This window comes from Microcaecilia unicolor, chromosome 3 (genome assembly GCF_901765095.1).
Source record: "Microcaecilia unicolor chromosome 3, aMicUni1.1, whole genome shotgun sequence".
NCBI classification, from domain to species: Eukaryota; Metazoa; Chordata; class Amphibia; order Gymnophiona; family Siphonopidae; genus Microcaecilia; species Microcaecilia unicolor.
This window is the reverse complement of record NC_044033.1, coordinates 361,532,574-361,554,587: the sequence shown is the minus strand read 5'-3', so window position 1 is coordinate 361,554,587 and position 22,014 is coordinate 361,532,574. Positions and strand designations below refer to the sequence as shown.

The window sequence follows — 22,014 nt, the reverse complement described above, 5'->3', positions numbered from 1 at the left end:
GCACCTCAGGTAAGTTGGACCTAGGGGGGCCAAGGCTGGACAAAGAGCGGGGTAAGGGAATAGAAACCAAAGGGTGGAGAACCCAGGCATATTCTAAAAGGGGACCCGCTTAAAAGATAGCGCACTTGGGTTGTGTTTCTTTTTGCTTCACAGGATCTTCCTCATTGCCAAGGATGGAGCAGAAGGAGCTGTTGCATTGGATGGCCACCCAGTTCCAGAAGCAGCAAGAGAGCTCGCAGCGTGCCTTACATCAAGTGGTGGAAGCGACCAAGGAACAACAAGGGCCCCTTCTGAAAGCCCTCCAGACCCAGATGCAAGCCATGGAGGATCTGGTGCGGAAAGTGGCGGCACCCAGCACCCGGAATTGGCCCCCATGGCAGTAGGGTCAGCTGCCTATCAGCCTTTTTCCTTGGGGAAAATGGGGGAAAAGGATGATGTGGAGGATTTTATTGTAACTTTTGAAAGGATTGCCAGGGCTATGAAGTGGCCGGCAGAACAGTGGGCCATAAGACTGGCCGGCTGTTTGATGGGAGAAGCGCTGGCCGCTTATAGGGCCTTATCCCCTGCTCAGGCCCTGGTATATGAGGAGGTGGTGGTGGTGGCCATTAAAAGTAGGATGGGCTATACCGTTACCGTTACTGAACATAAAGGCAGGGGGAATTGCCACTGAGCTAATTAAACTCTTTTGTTAGATCAATTTCCCTAAAGAGGTCTTGACTGATCAGGGCTTTAATTTTAAGTTCAGTAGCCTCAAGCAATTATGGGAGAATTTTGGCATATGTCATATTACTACCTCCGCTTACCATCCCCAGTCTAATTGGATGGTAGAGCAGTTCAACAAAACCCTTAAAGGTATGTTGAGGAAGGGACTAAACAGGCAGTAAGGGGACTGGGATCAGCTACTTCCCTTTGCCCTAAATGCCTGCCGGGAAAATGTTCAGGCCTCTCTGGGGGTGTCTCCCTTTGAGCTAGTTTATGGACGGACGCCCCGAGGGGTCCTGGATATTATACAGGATCAGTAGGTCGAGAGAGTCAAGGACCCCCAACCCATCAGGGCATATTTAAGAGACTTAAGGGCTAGATTACATCGCCTATCGGAATATGCCCAGAGTAATCTGGGAAGGGCTCAGGGCATTCAGAAGAAGTACTATGACCAGGGCACTAAGGCTGGACACTTCCAGGTGGAGGAGCGAGTCCTGGTAATGATCCCCTCGGACCCACATAAATTTCTCTTGCAATGGAAAGGGCCCTTCACAATAGCTGCTAAGGTAGGTCCTTGGACATATAGGGTTAAAAACGACAGGGGAAGGGTCCAGACATACCACGTAAACGTACTACGCCCCTGGATAGAGCGGAGCGGAATGGGTGCCATCTGGGAGGAAGACCTGGGGCCACAACTTACTGACCTTAAAGAAAGGGGAACCCCGGGTATAGGGTCGGCCTTAGACCCCCAGCAGAGGTGGGCGGTCGAGACAATGTTGAGGGAGTTCTAGGATGTGCTTAACCCCCTTCCTGGGGAAACACGGGTGATTACACACCATATTCATACGGAACTGGGGCAGATTAGCCGCCAGAGACCCTATAGGGTACCAGAAGCTGGGAGGCAGAAAATTATGAGACAGGTACATGAAATGCGGGACCTGGGCATCTTTGAGGAGTCCAACAGCCCCTGGGCTAGTCCAGTAGTGCTAGTACCAAAACCCGACGGCTCCCAAAGATTTTGCATAGACTTCAGAAGAGTCAATGCCATTTCTAGATTTGATGCCTATCCCATGCCTCGCATTGACGATTTGTTAGACAGATTGGGGCAAGCTAGGTACCTTACCACCCTAGATCTTACGAAAGGCTACTGGCAGATTCCGTTGGCAGAGGAGGCCAAGCCAAAGACGGCCTTTATCACGCCTATAGGGCTATTTCAGTTCCGAAGGATGCCATTTGGCCTAAATGGGGCGGCGGCCTCCTGCCAGCGCTTAGACGATTTCATCCTGCGGGGGCATCACGAGTATGCTGCTGCCTATATGGATGATATTGTGATATTTAGCCAAGACTGGGAGTCCCATCTGCCTCGGGTGGCCACAGTGTTGAGGTCTCTGCGAAGAGCCGGCTTGACGATAAACCCCAAAAAGTGCATGTTCGCCAGCCGGGAGGTAACATATTTGGGGTACCGGAATCATAAAACCCATAACAGATAAAGTGCAGGGGATACAGGAGTTTTCCTTGCCCCTCAACAAGAAGCAACTCTGTAGCTTTCTGGGGCTCGTAGGGTACTATAGGTGCTTCATTCCCAGATTTGCAGAAATCTCCTGTCTGTTGACCAATATGGTAAAGAAGACCCAACCCAATACTCTGAGATGGGGGACTCAAGGGAGTGAATCCTTTGATACCCTGCATCACATATTGTGTCAAGAACCTGTTTTGAGAGGGGTGGATTTCAGGAGACCCTTCCTCTTACAAACTGACGCCTCGGAGACAGGGCTGGGGGCCGTCCTGTCACAAGAATTTGGGCAGGAGGAGCATCCAGTACTATTTTTGAGTAAGAAGTTGACCCTGGCCGAACGACGCTATGTGGTTATAGAGAGGGAATGCCTAGCGGTTAAGTGGGCCATGGAGGCTTTAAAATATTACCTACAGGGTCGCCATTTTACTCTTATAACAGACCATGCCCCATTAAAATGGCTACAACTGATGCGGGGCCAAAATAGCTGGCTTGCTAGGTGGTATTTGGCCTTATAGGCTTTTTCCTTTACAGTGCAACATCGGGCGGGGAACTGAGTTTGATTCCCACTGCAGCTCCTTGTGATTCTTGGTAAGTCACTTAACCCTCCATTGCCCCTGGTACAAAATGAGTACCTGAATATATGTAAACCACTTTGAATGTAATTGCAAAAACCCCAGAAAGGCAGTATATCAAGTCCCATTTCCCTTTGTGGCATCTTTATTTTGGCATGACTTTAGAGAATTGCCACCAAAGTGTTTGAAATTAGACTATCTGCTTCCCTATTAAAAGATTTTGAATCCAACTTGGCCTTTAAAGAAAATAACCTAATAAGAGGCAGTGATAGTAGATAAACTCTGAACGCCACACCTTCTCCCCAGCCAGAATGATCCTTAGAATTCAGAAAGTTTCCTGCCTTACTATTTGCCTGGTTAATACTGCAGCTCCTTGTGACTCTGGGCAAGTCACTTCATCCTCCATTGCCTCAAGTACAAAATTAGTACCTGTTTATAATATGTAAACCACTTTGTCTGTAACTACAGAATGACAGTATATCATGTGTGGAACAAACAAATCCCATCCCCTTTTCCTTTCCCTTTCCCTTTCTCTACAGTTGTGTTTGAAATCTTCAGTTTAGCGCAAGGGTGTAGCAGACCTTGAGGTGGGAGGAGGACCAGTGCCCAAAGTGGAGGGGCACATTTTGGACCACCGCCCCGCCGCTGTCCTCCCTCCACCGCCCCGCCAACCCCCTCTGCTGCCCTGCTGCTCCCCACCCACTGCCGCCACTGTACATACCTTGGCTGGCCGGGGGTTCACAACCTCCGCCATCTGAAGCACCGCCACCACATATACCTTGGCTGGCGGGGGTCCCCAAACCCCGCCAGCTGAAACCTTCATCCAGCGCTGGTCTCTGGCGCCACTGCATTGCCTGCCCTACTATCTCTTCCCCTCATGTCTGGCATGCTCATTTTAATGAATGCATGATGCAGTGGTAAGACATGGAAAGTGCCACTGACTTCCAGGCCACCCCTGGAGGACATTTTCCACTGGAGAGGCTTGGGGATCCCCACCAACTCAGGTATTTGGAGCTGATGGGGGGAAGGCACAGAAAGCTGGGGCCCCACCAAAATTGAAGATATGGCTATGTGACTTCCTTTCAAGCAAGAAGACACTCCATGAAACTAATCACCAGCAGGTTGAAAACAAATAATTTGCAGACACAATTTCTGAGCATTTTTATAAGTCCTAAGAGGTAAGACTTACAACATAACATGTATTTTTGAAAAAAGGAGAGAAAATGATACTGAGAGAGGTATGAAAGAAACACTGAAATACTACAAAGATATCAAAGGCCCAGGGTATCAAACATTTTTCACTGGAAATTTGTTTTAATTTATTTATTTTTAATTTATAGATGTGACATATTGCTATAAGGCTAAAAGAACAGAAAATCAAATACAATAAAAGAAGGACAAAATGCATAGAAAAAACATTTAGGGGCCATTCACCACTATAACCACCCCAAACCTCTCTCTCCCCGTTTCAAACAATCTAAAAATTCTAGGAGTGACCATTGATCGAAATCTAACACTTGAAAATCACGTAAAGAATACAACCAAGAAAATGTTCCACTCCATGTGGAAACTCAAAAGAATAAAATCTTTCTTCCCAAGGGCCATTTTTCGAACCCTGGTACAATCACTGGTACTAAGTCACTTGGACTATCGCAATGCACTCTACGCCGGCTGCAAAGAACAGACCATCAAGAAACTTCAAACAGCACAGAATACCACAGCCAGACTCATATTTGGAAAGACAAAATATGAAAGTGCAAAACCCTTAAGAAAGAATATATACTGGCTTCCACTTAAAGAACGTATCACGTTCAAGATCTGCACGATGGTCCATAAAATCATTTACGGAGATGCCGCAACTTACATGCTAGACCTCGTGGATCTACCACCAAGAAATGCTAAGAGATCCTCCCGCACCTTTCTTAACTTACACTTCCCCATCTGCAAAGGAGTAAAATACAAAATAACACACGCAACCAGCTTTTCCTACAAAAGTACGCAGTTGTGGAATTCACTCCCAAAGCACCTGAAAACGATAAACGAATTAACCAACTTCCGCAAATCCCTGAAAACATACCTATTCAACAAGGCCTACCAGGAGAACCCATAACTACCTATGAAACAACACCCATCTACCTCTACTCAGAATGTATCTTTCTATAACTACTTGTTTTCCTTGACTTCTGTATAATACCAACTGTATTCTTGCCCTGGTATGGCGAAGCCATAACAGATCTCTGTAAGCCACATTGAGCCTGCAAATAGGTGGGAAAATGTGGGATAGAAGTGCAAGAAATAAATAAAATAAATAAATTTTACTAAGCTGCATTAAGCAGTTAGTGTCATTTTTCAAGTAATAGACAGTATCATAGGCCCGTGCTACTGTCAATTGTGCTAAAATTGGAGCTTGAGTGATTTAAAAAAGCTGTGTCAGCTGCCTAACCTGAGAGCGGGCTGAGTCTGGGTGTGATGGGGCATGCGGAGATGTAGCCAGCTGTGACTGCTAACACACTGATTGTTAACATATGCTAGCTGTCACAACTGCTGATAGCGCAGCCAAATTTACCACCACCTCAAGAGAAGATGGTAAGTGCAGCTATGATATTAGCAGTCTGGTAGCACTGCATACTGTCACAGGAGGTGTTGTGGCACTGGTTCCCGATACACTCATTATCCTGTCCCCCACTACCTACCATACAGCCTCTGATCCCCCCCCCTCAATCCCCCCCCCCAATTTCCTAATTCCCCTTGGGGATTACCCATTGGTCAGAACTAGTGGTGCAGTGGGGCCAGGTAGCAGTGATTATCCTCTACAGCTGCCCTGCCCCACCTCACCAGCAATTTTGACTCTCAGGTAAGCTTGGAGGGACAGGAGAACGTTCAAGCTCAAACTGAACAATGACAAAGTACAATGTCTGATAATCACATCGCCACACAACACAGCCTAATTCCCTAACATCTCTGTCATGGGCACATCCCTCCCGATTTCTGACAATCTAAAAATCTTAGGAATCACCAGTGGTGTTCCTAGCCAGGATGGCACCCGGGGCGGATCACCGATGCGCCCCCCCCCCCGGTGAAATGACACCCCCCCGAGTGCACGCCACGGGGGGGGGGGGTGCCACGGCGCGCGCCTGTCGGCTCCGAAAAGTTTGCTAACTTCGCTTGTTCGCTGCAGCTCCCTCTCTCCCGGAACAGGAAGTAACCTGTTCCGGGGCAGAGGGAGCTGCAGCAAACGAGCGAAGATAGCGCACTTGGAGCCAGGTGCGAGCCGTGGCACCCCCCAGCGGCGTGCACCCGGGTTGGACCCCCCCCCCTTTGGTACGCCACTGGGATTCACCATACACCGCAACATGACCCTTGACACAGGAATCTTTAACACTAGAAAGAAAATTTTCCACACCATGTGGAAACTAAAACACATTAAAAACTACTTCCCAAGAGATGTATTTCACATACTAGCACAATCCATGGTCCTGCCTATGTTGACTACTGCAACAGAATTTATGCCGGATGCAAGGGAAACAATTGCTTAAAAAAACTGCACAAAACACAGCAGCAAAACTAATCTTCAGAAAACATTGATTCAAAAGTGCACGACCATTACTCCAAAACCTACATTGGCTTCAAGTCAAAGCACGGATATCCTTCAAGGTATGCTGTCTCGCCTATAGAATAATCTTTGGTCATGCATCGGAATGCATGACATACAAAATAGAACTACCTATATACAATGCAATCAAGGGCACTAGAACCTATCTCACCCTTCACTTCCCCAAATGTCAATGCATAATATACAAATTTTCATTCTAAAACAAAATATGGAACACACTACCTAAAGTCCTCAAATGCATGACTTAACATTCCGAAAACACACGAAAGCCCAATTCTTTAAACAATCCTTCTCTGATGAACCCACATAATCAAGCCGACTCACAGCCAATACACGATGATACTGGATCTTGAACAAATAATGGACAAGTGCCAACTCATAACAACTTTGTAAAATGTATAACTAAAGTAACTTGTAAACCATATTGAACCAATTACCTAATTGGAAAGCGTGGAGTACAAATGCAGAAAATAAATAAATGTTGGTAAATAAGTTCGGCATGATGATAACCCTGTTTTCATGTGTTTCATGTGCGTCACCGACATGAGTTTGGGGCTCACTTCTGTGACACCACGGAGTGAGTCTTGGGGTATTTAAATGATGTGTTATGGGAAGGTGCAGCTAGTTTGATACCGACCAGCTGTGAGGGGTGGTGGTGAGAGTGGGGTATAAAAGCTGAATTCTGTCTATGTAAGTTAAGATATTGTTATGTAATAAAGCTGTGGCCAATTTATTGCCACTAATTTGAAATTGTAATTTGAAATTATTATATTTGTATTCAAATTTGTATACAAAAGCACACAGTTTTGGAATGCTTTACCCAAGGCCCTGAAAACCATGATCAATCTAACCAGCTTCCACAAAGCTTTGAAAACACATCTCTTCAACAAAGCCTACAAAGTCATCTTCAATGAAACAAATCATTCCTTAAACCACCCAAGTACACCAAACACACCTCTCACACGACCTTACCTAACACCTTTCCTTCTAAATCCTCTTATACCTCAGCTTATGATCAACTGTATTTAAATCATGTAATGACTTTATCATAACCATACTCTGTAAGCCACATTGAGCCTGCAAAAAGGTGGGAAAATGTGGGGTACAGATGCAATAAAATTAATTAATTAATTAATGTATGGCACAAGTCGTGTGAGTGACAATGTTATAAAAAATAGTCCAGAGGACAGAAAAGGGAAGACCTATAACTAATAAAACACACTTTTCTGAAAAACTGACAAAATGTCAATGTATAAGCTTTAAACAATGGAAAGACTTACACACACTATGACAACAACAGGGAGCCCCCCCCCCCCCCCCAACGATATCCCTCTCTCTGATATCTCTGATATCACAGATATTGTGATAGGATTTAGCAGGTGATAATCTCATTGGCATGCTTGCTGTACACTGCCTTGGGTAAATCTCTTCATAAAGGCGGTTAATAAATCCCAATAAATAAATAACTCTGTGATGCTGAAATGTAATGGTGTGTACGTCTTACTGAAATATGATCCTGACACACCTTAAAGCATGCATAGGCAAAACTTTGGCCACAGTTGTAGGATTCACAGTTTGTTATTGAATACTTTAAGATAATATGTCACATTTTTTATGAGGGTTACCAGTAATAATTCCATTGCACAGAGCCTGAGCAGCTTTTTAAAGAGAAGTTTTTTTTTTTTTATGCCAATGAGGTTATCACCTGCTAAATCCTGTCACAGTATCAGAGTGAAGGTGTCTGGGGCTTTTTCCTCCCTACTTCTGTCTTACTCTGTAAATCTTGCTATTGTTTAAAGCTTATACACTGACATTTGTCAGTTTTTCAGAAAAGTGTGTTTTATCCGTAAAGAATGTGAACCAAAAATCTCATCTGAATTAAATCCAGCAAACTGATTAATAGAAGGCCGTGTTCAGATGAACACAGAGAGCTGTATTATGGTGAGCAGTGTTTATTTATTTTTGTGTAGTAGACACTGAAACGGATCATATTTAAAAAAAATAAAGGATCAATATTCAGCCAGCAGTGCTCAGCGGCATGTAGCCCCGTGCAGGACGTAAGGCGTCAGAAACAGATGATCACACAATGAAAGCGCCGGAGTCAACCAGCGCTGAAGAAGACTCTTCGGCTGGCGGGGATTGGGGACCCCCACCAGCAAACAAGGTACCTGATGCAGCGGCGGGGCAGGGGGCGGGTGGGCGATGGCGGTGGGGGATGTTGAGGTTGTGGCGGCGGGGGGAGGGTCCAAAGTGGCGGGAGGGGGGTCAGTGGCAGGGGGAGGCGGCTAAACAGTGCCCCCACCTCAGGCTCTGGCCCCCCTCCCGCCGAAGTCTGGCTACGCCCCTGGGGTAAAGGCTATATAAAGTATTTTAATAGCAGCAGAAATGGTGCGCACTGGGGGTGGGAACTACCACCGGGCGTCTGTGTTAGTTCTGGTGTACAGCAAACGTGTTGCCACATGCCAACCTTTTAGGGCCCATTAACCAGCTATGGAGAAACTGCATAAAAATAGGACTAACTTTAATACGATCCTATTTATGTGGTGACCTTGGCCAGTTAATTGCCGAATATCAGCACTTAACCAGCTGAGTGTTAGCTCAGCCCCCGGAACACTCCCACAATAGCCAGTTTTGAGATAGGCACTGAGATTTTCAGCAGCACTAACCAGTTAAGTACTGCTGTAAATGACCAGTTAGCCCAAACAAAATTTCTGGTTAGTCAGCCTGCTTATTTTTGAAGGAGATGGCCGGCCATCTTCCGACACAAATCGGGAAATGGCCGACCATCTCCTAAACCCGGCCAAATCGATATAATCGAAAGTCGATTTTGGCTGGCTCCAACTGCTTTCCGTCGCAGGGCCGACCAAAGTTAAAGGGGGGCGTTTCGGCAGGGTATGGAAGGCGGGACGGGGGCGTGGTTACGAGATGGCCGGCTTCGGACAATAATGGAAAAAAGAAGGCCGGCTCTGACGAGCACTTGGCTGGCTTTACTTGGTCCATTTATTTTTAGGACCAAGCCTCAAAAAAGTGCCCCAACTGACCAGATGACCACCATAGGGAATCGGGGATCACCTCCCCTTACTCCCCCAGTGGTCACCAACCCCCTCCCACCCAAAAATTTTTTTTTACATTTTTGTGCCAGCCTGTATGCCAGCCTCAAATGTCCCTGACAGCATTATGCAGGTCCCTGGAGCTGTTTTTAGTGGGTGCAGTGCACTTCAGGCAGATGGACCCAGGCCCATCCCCCTCTACCTGTTACACTTGTGGTGGTAAATGGGAGCTCTCCAAAACCCACCACATACCCACTGTACCCACATCTAGGTGCCCCCCTTCACCCGTAAGGGCTATGGTAGTGGTGCACAGTTGTGGGAAGTGGGTTTTTGGGGGGGTTTGGGGGGGGGTTGAGGGGCACAGCACACAAGGTAAGGGAGCTATGTACCTGGGAGCTTTTTCTGAAGTCCACTGCAGTGCCCCCGAGGGTGCCCGGTTGGTGTCCTGGCATATGAGGGGGACCAGTGCACTACAACTGCTGGCTCCTCCCACGACCAAATGCATTGGATTTGGCTGGGTTTAAGATGGCCGCCATTAGTTTCCATTATTGCCGGAAACCAATGGCGGCCATCTCTAATGCCGGCCCAAATGTTGAGATTTGGCCGGCCCCAACCATATTATCGAAATGAAAGATGGCCGGCTATCTTGTTTTGATAATGTGGTCGGGTATGCCGCTTTACGGGGCCGGCCATATAGATGGCTGGCTCTGTTCAATTATGCCCCTCTAAATCACTTTGAATGTTGACCCTCTAAATGAATAAATAAAACTTGGAATATTCCCTGGATAGCAAATAAAAAACAATAGGACAAATGGGACAATTATATATTTATTCATTTCACTTCTTGCTTTTTATTGTACTACCCAAAAACTTGTGCATGAGGTGGCTAATATTCAGACCGCAGGAAGGAAGCCGGCTAACGCAGAAATTCAATGCCAGGGCCGTATCTGGCAACCGGCTTTGGATTTCTGGGGTTTTATTTTTGGCCGCTAAAAAAATAGTAGTTAAGTCGATATTCATTGGCTGATCGGCTAAATTATAGCTGCCAAAGATACACTTGCTATTTACAATCATTAAACTTAGTCGGGCAGCCAAATAACCGGCTATCTTGCTCAACATAGCCGGTGACCAGGCTAGCCGTTAACCCTGGGATTCTATACATGGCGCCTTAATTTTCACACAGAAATTGAAGTGTATTATATACCAATACATGTAAGTTAAGCGGTAAACTAGCTAATCAGCGCAGATAAACTGGATGTTAACAAGCAATTATCAGCATTAATCGGCATTAATTAGAATTTATGCTCACTACTTGGTAAGCATATTCTGTAACACGGTGCACATAAATTCTAAGTTGCATAGTTGAAAAGTGGATGTGGTTATGGGACTGGATTAGGCAGGTCATGGGCATTTCTAAAATCTTTGAGCATTGTTATAGAATACACCTGCTTTGCGTGTAATTTAAGCATCAGGATTCATACCAGGTTTTAGTTGGCATCATTGACCGTAACTAAATTTAGTCACGAGCAGCACTTGACATATTCTATAATACACACCTAAATTAAAGCACTATAATGTGCGCTAAATTATAGAATCCGCTTTGATTTCCATGCAGAAATCGAGGCACAACATATAGAATCAAGACCTAGGTGCTAATATTCAGCTGAGATAGCTGGCTATCTCACGCTGAATATTAGCACTTAGGTAGCCTAAGACTATTTAATCAGCCAGGAGCTGTTCCTGGCCAGTTAAAATAGTTTCAAATATTGGTTGGGTGGCGAACAAGCTAACCTGCTTATAATCGAACGAGAAAAACGCCCAAGTTCCGACCTAAATCGGGAGATGGACGTTTATCTCACAAAAACGAATAAAGCGGTATAATCGAAAGCCGATTTTTGGACGTTTTCAACTGCACTCCGTCGCGGATGCGGACAAAGTTGATGGGGGCGTGTCAGAGGTGTGGCGAAGGCGGAACTGGGGCGTGGTTATCTGCCGGACAAAGATGGGCGCATTTCACCGATAATGGGAAAAAAGTATGCGTTTTTAGCTAGAATTTAGGACACTTTTCCTGGACCCTGTTTTTTCACGAATAAGGCCCCAAAAAGTGCCCTAAATGATCAGATGACCACTGGAGGGAATCGGGGATGACCTCCCCTGACTCCCCCAGTGGTCACTAACCCCCTCCCACCACAAAAAAATGATGTTTCACAACTTTTTATTTTCACCCTCAAATGTCATACCCAGCTCCCTGGCAGCAGTATGCAGGTCACTGGAGGAGTTGTTAGGGGGTGCAGTGGACTTCAGGCAGGTGGACCCAGGCCCATCCCCCCTACCTGTTACAATTGTGCTGCTTAATGCTTATTAGTCGTCCAACCCCCCCAAACCCACTGTACCCACATGTAGGTGCCCCCCTTCACCCCTTAGGGCTATAGTAATGGTGTAGACTTGTGGGCAGTGGGTTTTGAGGGGGATTTGGGGGGCTCAACACACAAAGAAAGGGTGCTATGCACCTGGGAGCTCTTTTACCTGTTTTTTTTGGTTTTGTAAAAGTGCCCCCTAGGGTGCCCGGTTGATGTCCTGGCATGTGAGGGGGACCAGTGCACTACGAATCCTGGCCCCTCCCACGAATAAATGTCTTGGATTTATTCGTTTTTGAGCTGGGCGCTTTCATTTTCCATTATCGCTGAAAAACAAAAACGCCCAGCTCACACATTGTTGAATAAAACATGGGCGTCTATTTTTTCCCAAAATACGGTTCGGTCCACCCCTTCACGGACCCGTTCTCGGAGATAAACGCCCATGGAGATAGGCGTTTTCGTTCAATTATGCCCCTCTAAGTATAAGAACTCAACTAGGCATTACCAGACAGGGGTAGAAACAAGCCCCATAGAAGGGCAAAATCTTATTTCGTTATGTTAGGTTCTAAAAACGTTATTTAAATATGTTAACTAAAGATAAAAGGAAATATGGAGAAGGAAAACATGACCACAGAGGACATTGTTGAAAAGTCATTATTACAATTCACAATGAATAATTCACATAAAGACTCAGAAGATCCATGACAGTTCTTAGCATTACTTTTACATCTTTCAACACAGTAATTCTTATAAATGTGCTGATCATGCTAATATTGCCACACGCTTCTCTACAGCACTGTCGCCACACTGTGTTAGAACCTAACAGCCTTTCTGTTTTCCATGGGGTTTTTCATGCAATTCTACTAATCTGTACTAACTCTTCCTCAACACAGGGCAGAGACGCACCATTCACAGAAACTGGCTAAAGCACATTTTTTTTCTAAGTCTACAAACCAAGAACACCAAATTAAAAAAAACTGAGAAACCCTTTTTGATGTATGCAATTTATCATTCACAGTTTTCCTCTATGGTTGTCAGAAATAAAAAGAATGCTTTCACATTGAAACTCTTTTCGACTGCTGCTGTAATTGTATGTGGGCTTATACTGCAGGCTTTAGAAAACTATAAAATGGAAGACATGGGTAGGAAAACGATTACCAGTTTCACAGATGAGGTGGGCGAAGGTTAGCAGTTGGGGCTAGATTCAGTAAATAGCACCAAACGTTAGACACTGGAATGATTTGTGCTAATTGCATTCTATAAAGCAAGCTGATCTGTGCCAAGTACCCTTTATAGAATAATGTTTAGTGCCGATTCCCACAACCAAATTTGGGAAAGGTTTAAGTGGTTAGGGCTGTTCAGTTTAGAAGAGAGACAGCTGAGGAGGGATATGATTGAGGTCTTCAAAATCCTGAGTGGTGTAAAACGAGTAGAAGTGAATCGATTTTTTTACTCGTTCCAAAAGTACAAAAACTAGGGAACACTCAAGGAAGTTACATGGAAATACTTTTAAAACAAATAGGAGGAATTATTTTTCCACTCAACGAATAGTTAAGCTGTGGAACTCAATGCAGGAGGATGTGGTAACAGCGGTTAGCATATCTGGGTTTAAAAAAGGTTTGGACAAGTTCCTGGAGGAAAAGTCCATAGTCTGCTATTGAGATGGACGTGGGGGAAGCCACTGCTTGCCCCAGGATTGGTAGCATGAAATTTTGCCACTAATTGGGTTTCTGCCAGGCACTTGTGATCTGGATTGGCCACTGTTGGAAACAGGAAACTGGGCTTCATGGACCATTGGTCTCACCCAGTATGGCTATTCTTATGTTCTAATGTTCTTATGTAAACCTGGTGTAAATACTGGCATGCATGTTGAGCATGCAACTCTGATATTCTCTAACATCATGACTTAAATTATGGGATTGTCCCTTGGCCTTCCTACGCCCCCCCACCATGGTCACACCCCTTTATGGGCTGCACACAAAACAATATCGGAGCTCAACTTTATAGAATAGCATGCAAGCAGAAGGGCGTGTAAATCCAAATATTTTTCAATTAACACCAATAATTGGTGTTAACTGGCTCATTAAGTAATTGTGTTGCACGCATCTCTCAGGATGACACCCAAAATTTGTTAGGCAAATTTTGACGAGCTTGATAGAATCTGGGGGTTGGTATGCAATGCATAAATAAAAGTTTCTTTGCATATTACTCCATTTTATGTATTGACCCACTGGCTTTAACATTGCTTTTGACTCGTAACCACTTGTAACCACTCGCCTCCACCCACCCTCCTCTCCTCCTTCCTGTACACATTAATTGATTTGATTTGCTTACTTTATTTTTTGTCTATTAGATTGTAAGCTCTTTGAGCAGGGACTGTCTTTCTTCTATGTTTGTGCAGCGCTGCGTACGCCTTGTAGCGCTATAAAAATGCTAAATAGTAGTAGTAGTAGTAGGCTCCCAGGCAAGGACCAAATTATGTTAAAATTAGATGGTCTAGTTGCCAAAATATTGTACGGAGCTATACCAGGTTATATGATGACATTAATATGCAGACCGGTATATTGAAGAATGCATCTTGTACAACATTCTAATTTTTTGACATTTTCTAGTCCTGAAGGTGTCCGCTACTGGAAATTATTCAGACAATTTTATTTATTTATTTATTTATTTATTTATTAGTATTTATTTATTAGTATTTATTTACCGCCTTTTTGAAGGAATTCACTCAAGGCGGTGTACAGTAAGAATAGATCAAACATGAGCAATAGACAATTATAGCAGTAAAAATATTCAAAAACAATACAAAGTATGGCATGGTATACTATTTACAATGTCAACACAATACGTACTAGAACATTATAAGTGATAGCGAAGGGTAAAGCAAAGACGTAACATACAGAAGGGTAAGAAAGTAGGAAGAGTTAGAAAGTAAGGTGACTGATTTAAGGAAAGTTGCAAATGAGGTCAGAGAAATGTGTGTAAAACAACAACAGTATCAAGCAGCAACTTTTTTGGCCACTCCTTCCAAATGGGATTAAAGCTTTGTCCAGTTTTGCTAGTTTCAAGATGCTTAAAAATTAATCTTTTTAGGAAACATGTTTTGAATGCAGTGAATTAGTTATAATTTTGTTGATAATTCAATGTATGTTCCTAGTTGATTGATCTAGTTCCTCTTATTGTTATCTGCTTTGAACTACATTTGATAATAGCGGACTATAAACTCTGCAACTGTATCTGTATTTATGGGAGGGATGGCATTACTTTTGTTGTTGGTTTTGTTTACATTTTTGTTCTCTTTCATTGTTGTTCCACACAGTTCATCTGTTTCACAATCAGGTAATCCTGAAGGATATCCTGACTACATTCATTTAGAGGAAAAAGCCTCAAATACAGACAGATACTCCTTTGTTGAAATCCAACTTAAGGGAGTTCTATCTAATCATCACGGGCTGAAAAAACCTCCCAGGCTTTTAATAACGTGATACCTAACACTCTAAATAGTAAATGTGCTGATTGAACAGCTGCAAGAATAGTGATTCCTGCACATTTACTATTTGAGTATATGTATGCAGATTAGATTGTTGGATTGTAATACTCTACGAGCTCTAATTTATACGTATAGAACACATTCATTTAGAAACAGGTTAAGGGACTCTTTTACAAAGGCATCCAGCACGCGTCAATTTGGAACTAGCACTCGGCTACCACGTGCCCCGGGTGGTAATTCCATTTTTTATGTGCATCCGATACGCGCATCAGAAAATATTCTTTTATTTTCTGCCACGCGGCGCTAACCGGGCGGTAATCGGGAGTGTACTTGCGTAGACACTTACTGCCCAGTTAATACGTGAGACCTTACCGCCAAGTCAACGGGTGGCAGTAAAGTCTCAGGCCCAAAATGGATGCGCTCCAATTTTTATTTGCCGCTTGTCCATTTTTGGCCCCCCAAAAAAGAGACCTTTTTTGCTGGCGCACTGAAAAAATGGACCTGTGCGCATCCAAAACGTGAGCCTACACTAGCGCAGGCCATTTTTCGGCACGCCTTTGTAAAAGGGCCTCTTAATTTGTTATCAAATGTATCGGGCAAGAAGTGAATGCCACTATAGCGTGCAACCAATACAATTAGACGGAATCCCCATGCAATCCTTGGAAAATGCTGCAAAACTACAGGGCTCCACTTAAAATTTAAGATAATGTGGAAAATAAATATTTGTAAATAAAATTTAAAAATAAATAAGACAGAAAATTCTCACTGCCAAGTTCAGCACTAGTCAGTGTGTACTGCTTCTCTAACACATCCTTCATTCTCTAAAACCAGAAACAACAACTAAGAAAGCCACGAAGGGAGATAGGAGGCACTATGAACATTTCTGACATTTATCATTTAAATTCTTACCACTGGAGGGTGAGTTGTGTTTGCTTCTTTTTATCTCGAATAATCTGTGTGACGGTTTTCTTCTGAGTAAGTGGTTTGTCTAGTGATTTGTGTTTTCCATACAGAATCTCAGCGTCTTCATCTTCAGAGGACAGGTTTTCATGGACACGATGTATTTCTGATTTAAGGGAGGGGGGAGAGAGAAAATCTCATCAAGGGGCTGTCCAACTCTTAAAAAGACAGTCACATTTTCCCAGGTCCCTAATTTGCTGCTCAAATTCTTTTGCCAACAATATGGACTGTTTGGAACTTTAATAGAAGCAAAGAGAGAGAGAGAGAGAGAGAGAGACTGTCTCTACAGATCAATACTGTGCAATTCAGAAACAGAGACCACTGGAAAGTGCAATAAAAAGAAGCTGAGGAACTCACCTGTCTTTATTCCCATACCCAGAGCATCCTCATCCTCCTCCCTGCTGGACAGTGAAGGTTCCTCTATCTCTCCAGTGCAGAGACTTGCCTCTGGATAAGAAAGCAGAGCTTTTCCAACCAGCTCCCCATAACAATCTTCCTGGAGTCCTGGGGAAACTTTCTGCTGCAGGTGCTGAAAAGAGTCTTCCCCTCCTCCTGCCTTAGTCATCCTTTTCATGGGCATTTTGCCTTTACAGTCCAACAAACCCCCTGGATGAGGAATTAGCTGTTGAACCCTGCTGAGCCACAGGTCAATCCGCAGAGCTAGCTTGCTGGATATTAGCTGCTAAACATGCAGTTCACTCTTCCCTGGATGTGCTCATGTATTATAAACAGTTATTATTACTCTGCAAATAGATCATCTATAAAGATAAGGCGTTGAGGGAGGTTTGTCTTTACAGCAGGAGAAAATCTTGTATTCCAGGTTGAGCATTAACGATACTGTGACTTCTTTCCCTAGCTTTATCCATCCAGTGCTAAAAAGCCATGCTCCAGCTCTGCACATCCCCTGGTGTTTTAAAGCAAGCAAGAGAGACACGCCCCGGCACTGGCAGAGAGCTACTATCAAGCAAGAAAGCAGTTGATCATCAGCAGGTTGATGCTTGGGATCTCAGGTCTTTTACTGTGAAAAAAACAGGCGCCCTCTGTCAGTGTTAATTACATTGAATGTGACGTGAACCTAATGAATTGGGTTTATTTATTGTCTGATGGGGTGGGGGTGGGAGTAGGAATACGGTGGACAGCAGATTAGGTGAATTAATAATTAACAGACTGGAACAATCATTTCTGATTGTGTCAGTCATAGAAGTGTTTATTATGTGTTTCTATATCTGACACCGGACTGATGAAACCTATGATATGTGGTGAGCATGTTCCTTCCAAGAATCAATAGTTGCTGTATTCATTAATTTAGAGACAGGCAGAGAAATTTGGAAATCATCAGCGATCTGAAAAGAATGGGACTCACAAAGTGCCCAGTTTTAAGGGAGAGTGAGATACAGTTATCTCCCTTTTAAATTGTTGTTCTAACTGAATGTTAAAGAGTGAATGGACAAAGAAATCAAAAGTTTCCACTTATCCTAGTAAACCCAATTTAGCCATGCCTCTGATATATGATTTTCTGGTTATCCCATACACCCTAAACTACAAGTGGTCCTGTCCCTTCCCCTATCCAGCAGCACGGCCTTCTCCCTTCATTGACAGAAGACTTAAAATATCTGATTTGGAAGTGACTCAGTTTAAATGCAAACCAAACATTCCTTCCTAGGCAGTCTAAAGTTCATGCCTTTATGGCTTTGGTAGTTGAGGCTGCTGTACCCCACACATCTTTACAAGGGACTTACCAGGGATTTATATTCCACTCACACCTCAAGAGGTTCTGAGGAGTAGTGATAGGAGAGGAGGAGCAGGTGGCGGTGAAAAGGTAAAGGTGCTCATTTTTGGAGCTGGGACTAACTGAGGGCCCAGCAAGACCAGTCTGGCATGAGGGCCTGAGAGCCAGCATGAGTCAGGGATGAAGTCAGTCATTACTGCGGTGCAGTCCGGCATCCTGGAGGGGTCCATTGCTAAGGATGGAGATCCTTGTGGGGAAACAGACATGCCTAGGCTTTCCATGTGGAGGAACATGGGGATGCATCAATAATTGAGGACCTGGGAACCTAGCCCCAACGATGGCAAGGACACAGGAACTAGAGGTAGCAGGCAGGGTTTGAAAGACTAGAAAGCTTGGCAGGGACCAGACAGGCAATATATGGTATACTCTGATCCTTATGGGTACCAGTGATCATTGGACTGGACTTCAGTGTGCCCTATGATTGTGCTATCACAAGGGCATGGGCTCCTTGTTGGGACTATATTTTTTGCAGGGCCAGCTCAAGTGGTTGGATGTCCCCATTTAGGGGACCAAGGTCTAGGTATAATAGAGATTGGAGCTGGGAGCTATAGACTGTGAGAAGAAAAATAGGCTAGTTGCTACTCAAAGCGAGCAGGACTATGGTGGTTCAGGACTGTGGAGCAAGTGGATGATGGGTAGCAGATGTGTTGCAGGACCACAGATCCAACAGGAAAGAGTGAAGTGGTTCAGGTGATCTGCAGTCCAGTGCATCCATGCTGTCTCAGGCAAGAGTCACAAACTGAAATGCTACTGCCTGTTGAAAGGAGCCCAAGAGATCACGCTGCTGGTGAGAAAGAGGGCACTGGAGTGTGGTTAATGCTGGGATAGGGGACTTGGGAACAGACCGAATGTAGGAGCCTGTGGGTCAAGAGCAGGAGGGGGAAGAAGATGGTGGAGGCATGAAAGGAGAAGGTCAGACAAGAAAAGGAGGAGCTGCAGCTCATTATCTTCTGTTCTGACTCCTCTAGTTCTTAGTTGTCCTCCTCATAGTCTTCTTCTAGTTGTAGTACCTCTCATGAAAAGACACACAAGAAGGGTAGTATAGATAAACAAAGGGGCACTCCAGCCTTAGTTGCACTGACTGAGTTGTAGGATGCAGCCCCTATAGCACTGACTGAGTTGTAGGATGCAGCCCCTATAGCACTAGGGAAAACGATCAGGAAAAGGATCTGTATTAATATTATCAAGCTGATGCAGGGTAGAAAGAAAGCAGGCAAGAAAAAAAAAGAAAGAAAGAAAATGAATAAAGAATAATAAGGATAAAGAATCAGGAAAGAGCAAGAAGGTATCCCAGAATATTATTAGCTGGGTGCATTCCTTTTTGAGATTGGTGACTGTCTGGGTACATTATGATCCCACACAATATGGGAGCTTGCTTGCTTATGCCGACACTATCTTTGATGCATACCAAAGACATAGTGGGTGGTGTTGGCTTAATTATGATGTAAATGTCATGGACAAAACAGAGGAGAATGATAGGTGCTCATTTTCAAAGCATATAGACTTACAAAAATAGTAACATTTGTAACTTTGTAAGTCTATGTGTTTTGAAAATGAGCCTGGAGCATGCAGGACATCAACTTATAGCTAATACACATGGCTTTCAGGTGCATTTGCCCAGAGGACCTTTCTGGCCTTATTTCTTTCCCCTTTAGAGGTGATTCTGAGAAAGCAGCCTGGCTTATCCACAACCTCTCATATCCCCTTGGCAGATCAATTAATAACTTTCTTCCCAATGAGTTATGTGCAGTGCATCGTGCTTCCTAAAATAGTGCTCTGGATTTGAACAAGTTATCCAACTGAGCAGCATTGATGGCGAAAGTGGACTTCAATCTGCCTTCTGCCTGCTGTTCCTTTCCTCCTCTTGGCCTTTAATTTGCTGGGCAATTTTACTTCAACAAATTCGTGCTCATGGGATGATCTGTCTCCTGTGCTTATTTTGAGATGTTTAGTACCTTCATGCATTGGGTCACAGTGAGGATGACTGGCGTCAACAACATAATCCACTATTTGGATGATTTCTTGTTCATGGACCTGCCTGACAGTGATCAGTGATACCTGTATTAAGAGCACAACATCTTTCTGGTATTTCTAACCCAATTGTTCTCCAATTTTAGTGAACCCTTTTCAGATCACTGGCCTTGGGAAACAGATCTCAAAGGGACCCCGATGCCCAAGCAGCTCTGGCATTTGGATCAAGCAAAATGTGGATGCCTGGGCATCCTACATTGCAGGTTACTCTAAAGTGATGGCCTTCCTGAGAGCTGCTGGATGGAATGATGGTAAGGTAGATGAAATGCTCCTGGCAAGGTATGTGGTTCAGATAAAGTAGTTGGGATATTAAAGAGTGGCAGCGGATAAGCACATTGTAGACTTGTCCATTTTTGCAGAAGCCTTTGAATTGGGAGAGACTTATCATGGGTTTGTAGTAAAAAGGATGTTCAAAGGTTGGGATAGGGCATCCCTTAGCATGCCAGATGTTAGAAGGTCTATCACTCATGATTTATTGATAGCTCTTTGGAATATTTATCCTTAATTTTTTTTTACCTTATGAGTCCTTCTGTTCAGGTCTGCTTTTAGTCTAACCTTTTTGGAACTTTTTGGGTAGGTGAGCTGATGACTCAGCAGCAGCAGCAGCAGGCCAAAGAGAGAGTTTGCAGTTAGAGCATATCAAAATAAGGGAGGACGCTGGGTCAGACTTGTGAGTTCAAGAGAGTAATCCAGGCACAGGCAAAGTCAGTAGGCAGGCGGCAGGCATAAGAGTAATCCAGGTACAGGTGAAAGTCAGTAACGAGGGACAAGTAGATAAGAAGCAAACTACAGAGTAACACCTACCAAAGTAGAAGCCGAAGCATGGAGTCCAGGGAGAGCTCATAAAGTTCTGGCATCTGACATCAGCAGGGAGATGAGGCACAGCCATAGGACAAGAGCAGGGGAAGGAGGAACCAGAAGACTAATAGGAGAGAAGCAAGGGAAGCCAGGCAGAGGAAGAGCAGACCCAGGTGGGTGGAAGCAAAGCAATCAAGGATCCTGGAAGCCAGACAGAGAGAGAGCAGAAACAGGTGCATGGAAGCAAAGCAATTAAGGAGCCTGCAACCACCGCTCTCTGAACAAACCCAGAGAGGACTACATACACATGGCTCAGGCAGTGCCAGTCAAGTGTGCGTATTGATGGGACCCCGCACAGCCCGAGGATGCCACTTGCGTTGAGGTAGAGGACATGACACACCGTTTTTAGAATATAAGTATTATAGTGGTGGTGGTTAGGGTTGGTGTGGTCCAGGGCAATACCCACTGCACAGGATCAGAGCAGTGATCCCCTTGGGAGTCAGGGAGTGGGGTAGTGTTATAGTTCCTGGGAGTCTGGGTGCAGTGTGGCTAATTTGATCTGCTTTGTTTCAGATTTGAACGGCTGAGTGTCATTTGTCTAATTGGACATTCTTTATTCAATGGGCTAGACAAGGAGCTGATACCCATCCTTATGACATACATCTTGGATTTGCACCAGAAGGCATTCAACTTTCCTGGTTGGATGAGTGGGGCTTGCAATGGTGTCACTTGCTGTCCTTTTTGCATCATTGGAAGGCTCATATCTGGGTGGGAATGATTTAGGGTATTGATCATGTAGACAGCACATTTGGGCAGTTAAAGCTGACCCAATGTCATTCTTAGGTTTTGTTTTAAAGAGGAAACAGTCTAGTCCCTGTATCTTATTAAAGTGAACAGGTAGATCAGGCTGTGGGTATCAGCTTGAGGTTGGAGGCAAATGTGTCATAGCTGGACGGATATGGGGTGTGAAGTCTTATACTCAAGGGATAGCATGCATTTTTTAAATGTAGGGCAGGAGCTCTTCATTGTATCGCTCCATGGCGCGACCGCACCTCAAGTATTGTGTCCAATTCTGGTCGCCGCATCTCAAAAAAGATATAAAGGAATTAGAGAAGGTGCAGAGAACGGCGACGAAA

At 44.4% G+C, this 22,014-nt stretch overlaps 1 protein-coding gene across 1 annotated transcript in view; it reads right to left on the bottom strand.

The window, feature by feature from the left end:
• The window catches only part of RFX6 (regulatory factor X6), a 180,315-nt gene extending 163,475 nt beyond the window's left edge, over window positions 1-16,840 (bottom strand). Inside the window, exons 1-2 of the mRNA XM_030195524.1 lie at window positions 16,618-16,840; window positions 16,210-16,366 (exon numbers count right to left, since the gene is read on the bottom strand). Coding sequence (XP_030051384.1) covers window positions 16,210-16,366; window positions 16,618-16,840 — 380 coding nt within the window. The remainder of the gene's footprint in view (window positions 1-16,209; window positions 16,367-16,617) is intronic.
• Between the last annotated feature and the right edge of the window lie 5,174 nt (window positions 16,841-22,014).